We start from the raw sequence: 5038 nt of genomic DNA on the forward strand, positions 1-5038 counted from the left end.
AAAATAAAAGAAAACGGAACAAAAGCAATAGGGGGAGAGGGGGGAGAGCCGGAAAGTTTCCTTTGAAATGCAATAAATTACATGCACAAGCTTTACACATTTCATCCTGTTATAGTTTCCTTAAAGAGAAGTTCCCCCTTTTTATTAATTATAATTATTAATAATAATTATTATTTCCCTTCATGAACAAAAGCAATTAAGTCCAAAACAATAGAGGAAGGAATGATTGTTGTTGTTGTTGTTTTTAAAAAAGGGTCGCCCGTTCTAATAGATTGTCCCGGAAGCCAACACTAAGGAATGCTGGAGGGAGCCGTGGGGCTGCAGGTGGCCGTTCAGAGCGTTTGCGCCGGAATACCAGGAAGAGGAGTTCTCCAGGTAAGAGGACGCGGGCGAAGGGTTGGAGGTTGCCCCGTGGGTGTGAGCATGGTGGCTGAGAGATCTGGCCGTGCCCTGAGATTCCCACACGGCAGGGGACTGTGGAGAGTTACAAGCCATCGGGTCGCTGGCACTGGGACTGTGTTCCGGGGGCATCTCTCCATTTTTCATAATTTTCTTGATCTTGGACCTTTTGTTCTGGAACCAGATTTTCACCTTGAGGAGGAAAAAGAGGCGGTAAAAGTAAGAGAGGAACGGCGGGGTTGAATCCCAACTTGGACAAGCCCAAATGCAAAGAAAGGGCTGACCGGACCCTCCCTCCGGAAATCATTTGTCAGCCCGGACTTAACCGGCGGAAGGCAGTTCAAGACGCCCTCTTGAATCGGTCGCTTTACGATCTCAGCTTCCCGAGCTCTGCCTCCTCGTGCGGCCCCGAGGGACGCGCTTACTTCGGAGAAAGTGGAAATGATTAGATAAGTGGGGGCGAGACGGGCAACAACCCCACACAGATTTGCACCAATGATAGCAGAGAGGCTATGAGAAGGCGAAGAGTGCCTTGAGCGTGCTGAAGGTAGCAGCTTTTAAGGATCCTAATACGGGTTAGGCAGAATACTTCTTGGTCTTCCGTCGGGACTAAGACTTAAATCTCTCCTATTGCTCGGACTTGCCTTTATCGGGCAAAGCAATCTCAGGAGGGGGCCAGAGCACTAAAGATAAGAAGGAAAACAAATACCTTTTTATTCCAAATACATGCCGGGAAAATACGAAATGCAAAAACAAACAAACAAAAAAATCCTTAAAGGAATGGCGTTTATACTATTAAAAAGGGATACCATATAGAGTGTCTATATGCTTTTATCCAGACTCTGGACATGGGGCAGATATTTAAACCTCAGAACAGCAGTTGTCCCAAATAGTTTTGAAAACATGGGGGGTGGGGAGAGGAAAACAGGAACGGGAACAAAACAAATAAACGAAACGAGGATTCCGGTTGAACACGACTCCTAACAAAAGGGAACTAAAATCTGGCGCGCGTAAAACCTTTCTGTGGGACCCAACTCTCCACAGCAGTCCCCACCACCATCCTCCGTAGCGTTCTGACAAGCCGACCCCCACTCCCTTGAGCTGATCAGTAGAAGATCCTCCCACCTTACCTCCCACCTTACCTCCCCCATTTTGATCCCGAGAAGGTCGAAAAACTCGGGGACGATCGAAAAGCCCACCGCTTAAATGCTGGCAATCCAGGCTGTAAACAAAGCGCTTGGGAACCGAGTCGGAACTGTGGCGAAGTTAAGGCCGGTTAATTTCCACTCGGTGAGGCGCAGCTTTCTGAATTTGCCTTGAGAGCCTCTTCTCCGCCCCAAAGGGATCTGGCTGATGCCGCTGACGGTGGAATCAGGCGCCCATTTGGCGGGGAAGTTGGATTCGCCAGAAACCTCGCAGGGAGAAATGCTCGGGCGGAAGATTAAAGGAATGAACATTCAACACATGCCCGCACGCATGCACTCCCTCTTCCCTGCCCCCCCCCCAGGGTGCCTTCCGGCCTACAGAAGCTCCTCGCGGAGAAAGGACTCCGGACCGCTCAGAACCACCGCAGGTGAAACTGTCCCTTGGAGAGCAGCCCGACGCGGAATTGCTGGGGGCGTTTCGCCCACCGTGAGAGACGGAATGGGACCCCAAGCCCCGACCACCGGTCGGTCCTTACCTGAGTCTGCGTCAGGCCTAAAGAGGCGGCCAGCTCGGCTCTCTCGGGCAGAGCCAAATACTGGGTTTTCTGGAATCTCCGTTGTAAAGCTGCCAGTTGAAAACTGGAGTAAATCGTCCTTGGCTTTCGCACTTTCTTTGGTTTGCCATTCACCATCCGCACCTCGGGTTCAGCCACTTCTTTTTCTATAGGGATATAAAGGGAGGGGAAAAAAGAAAAACAGATTGAGGAAGAGGAAGAGGAGGAGAAAATGATCATGAAAACTAGGCACCCCGCCCACTTCCCCTGCCCCGAATCTGGCAGATGGGTCCGCAATTATCCTGCTGACCCAGACTTGGCTCAAATGTGTAAACAAATGCAACGCGTTTGGTCTGCAGAGATCCTAGACGATCAAGAAGGTGCGGAAACGGACTGGCAAGCCCAAAGCCCTGGCCAATGTTAAATTAGTTGGAGGGCAGGCGTCGCCTCCCTCCTGTGCCGAAAGATATTCTCTCCCCGGGATGGTTATTTATCTGCCTAAGCGTTTTATGTGAAAGAAGAAGGGAGGAACTGAGTGGAGGAGGTGCGCGTGCCCGCCAGAACCTGGAAGGAAGAGGTGGGCTTTAAAAACGTCCCCTTAAAGCCGCTCTTTGATTGCACAAAACTTTGCATATTCTCAGCCCTGGTCCTGCTTTCTCCCCCACCTCGCCCTCTTTCTCCCTCTCCCCGCTTGTCTTGGGTCTTCATGCATTCAACCCTGACCAGAGACCTTCTGAGATATGCAGAGTTCAAAGCCCTACCACCACCACCACAGAGAGAGGGAAAAGGTGGGGGGGGAGGGCGAAAGGAAGAGAGCGTTTCCCTCCATCTGAGCCGAAAAAGTAGCCAAATCCGGCCCAGACAGAGAGTCGATTATACAGAATAATCTCGCCGCAGATCGGCCGGGGGTGGGGTAGGGGGAGAAGAAAGGCGCGGTTGCGTCTGGTTCCTTTTACGAAGACGCAGTGCGCCACTGGCAGTTTCCCTCTATTTTGGGGAGAGCGTCGGCCAGCCGAAGAAACTCACAGGGTGGTGGACGAGAAGAGAGAAATGTATGTGCAAGTTTCTCTCTATGTATGTATGTATGTATGTATGTATGTGTATGTATGTATGTATGTATGTATGTATGTATGTATGTATGTATATGTATATACACACAGACGCACATAAAGACTCATAGTTATGTATAAATTCCGGGTAACTACAAGGAAAGCGGCGCGGAGACTTTCAGGCAGCCGCAAAAAGTTTCCTCGCCTTTGATTCAGAGAATAGGGGCGCCCGGGGGTGGGGCGGGGCGCCGTGGGGTGAGCGGTGGCGGAGAGGAAGAATTCCGAGCTGCCTCCAAAGAAGCGCTTCATTTTCCTCCAGTCTCCTTCCCGAGGAACCACAAGGAAGCCGTTCCAACCGCGCTTCTCCATGTGTGGCAGCAAACCAGCATCCGAATTTGGGCGTTCATGTTAGCGCTATTCAGGAGATCTTCGGTGCCTTCCCCCTCCTCCCACCGGAAGGAGAAGAAGAAGGGGGAAAAAGATCAAATAAGAGTGTCCCCATTTGCTCCCCTCCGCACCTCAGCCCGTCTTCAGGCAAAAACTATAGCGGGGCTTAGGTTTTCCAGTCCCTTTGCGATATTTAAAAAATAGGTACACAAGCGTGGGGGAAGAGAGGTTCCACCGAATAAGCCCAATTTTTTTCACAGCCGCACTCTTTGTGTTGTTGTTGTTAACTCGTAGCCCTAGGAGGAGGGGGGACCTTTGATTGCCCCACTTGCCATTTTCCAAATTCGCTGCCTTTCAGTCCTGACTTTGGGGGCGACAAAGAAAGCTTATTTCTCTTCATCCTCCTCCCCTACCTCAGTTCACCCTTCAGACCTGGATCCTTCAGCGGGAGCGGGCATCGGAGCTTCAGCTTGGGTTCTCTACCAAGCTCAAGCCCCACGCCGTCCCCAGGAGGCCTGAGAGAAGCGGTGTATCCCCTACTTGCAGTGCGCCCTTCAGCCTGTCCAAGCACTGCTCTCCCTCCTCCCCATTCCCTGCCGGCTGCGGCTGCGGCGGCGCCTCTCACCTGGCTGGCTGGCAGTACTCGGCGCCCTAGTATAAGCCCCGCCGTACTGGTGGTAAGGACTGGCATAGCTGTAGTCGGCGTAGGCTTTGGCGGGGTAGTTGGCGGCGGTTCCACTCATGCCCTGGTAGGGGTACTGGTAAGGATGGAGCGCTTTGCCATAGGATGTCGAGGAAGGCGAAGCGTAGCCATGCGGGGCGCTTCCCGGAGAGTTGTAGAAGTCAGGGTCCGTTGCCGAAGACTCGGGTAAAGTGGGCGATTCTTGGGGCGGGTGGTGCATGGTGGCGGCAGTTGCGCTGCTCGAAAAAGGGGACTGGAAATCGCTGGATCGGATGGTGGGCACTCTTCTGTCAAAGACCCCTGTCATAGCTGGCTGGCAGGCAAGCAGGCAAGCGGCGTGCGTGCGGCTGGGTCTTCTAGGCAGCCATGGCGGGGGGGAGCGAGGGAGGGAGGGAGGGAGGGAGGCGGCGGTGGCGACGGCTGGGAGCTCTCTGGAGCTGGTTATAGCTCTGGCAGACTGCTCGCAGGGAGCGTAGAGGCTTGGTTAAATCCTTAATTGCGCTCTTACGCACAGCGGGGTGGATCGGGTTCCATTGGCCAGAGCAATCAGGAGCAGCGACACCCTAACTCGCCCAACTAGTTTAGCACAACAAAGCGCTCTGCTGGCTGGCTTCCTTTGAAAGTTCCATTCACGCTCCCTTAAAAAAAGAAGGGGGGGCATTCGAACGTCACCATTATCTCGGGGTTCTGAGCCTTGTAGCCCATTGGCCGGGAGGGGCAGAAATGGCGTTTAAAAGCATAGAACCGTCAAGTTTGTGCAATTTACAGACAAGGAGGAAAATAGCGCCTTGGGGAATAAGGCTTTTCTCTCCCGCTCCCCAC

At 52.8% G+C, this 5038-nt stretch overlaps 1 protein-coding gene across 1 annotated transcript; it reads right to left on the reverse strand.

The window, feature by feature from the left end:
• Positions 1–264: 264 nt before the first annotated feature.
• On the reverse strand, positions 265–4750 carry DLX5 (distal-less homeobox 5). The gene is made up of 4 exons (XM_032238063.1): positions 4729–4750; positions 4160–4525; positions 2081–2265; positions 265–591 (listed from the first exon to the last, which is right to left on the reverse strand). Exons 1-4 carry the CDS (start codon positions 4748–4750, stop codon positions 265–267), a joined length of 900 nt encoding a protein of 299 aa, XP_032093954.1.
• Positions 4751–5038: the final 288 nt, after the last annotated feature.

The sequence above is a fragment of the Thamnophis elegans genome, chromosome Z (genome assembly GCF_009769535.1).
Source record: "Thamnophis elegans isolate rThaEle1 chromosome Z, rThaEle1.pri, whole genome shotgun sequence".
NCBI lineage: Eukaryota > Metazoa > Chordata > Lepidosauria > Squamata > Colubridae > Thamnophis > Thamnophis elegans.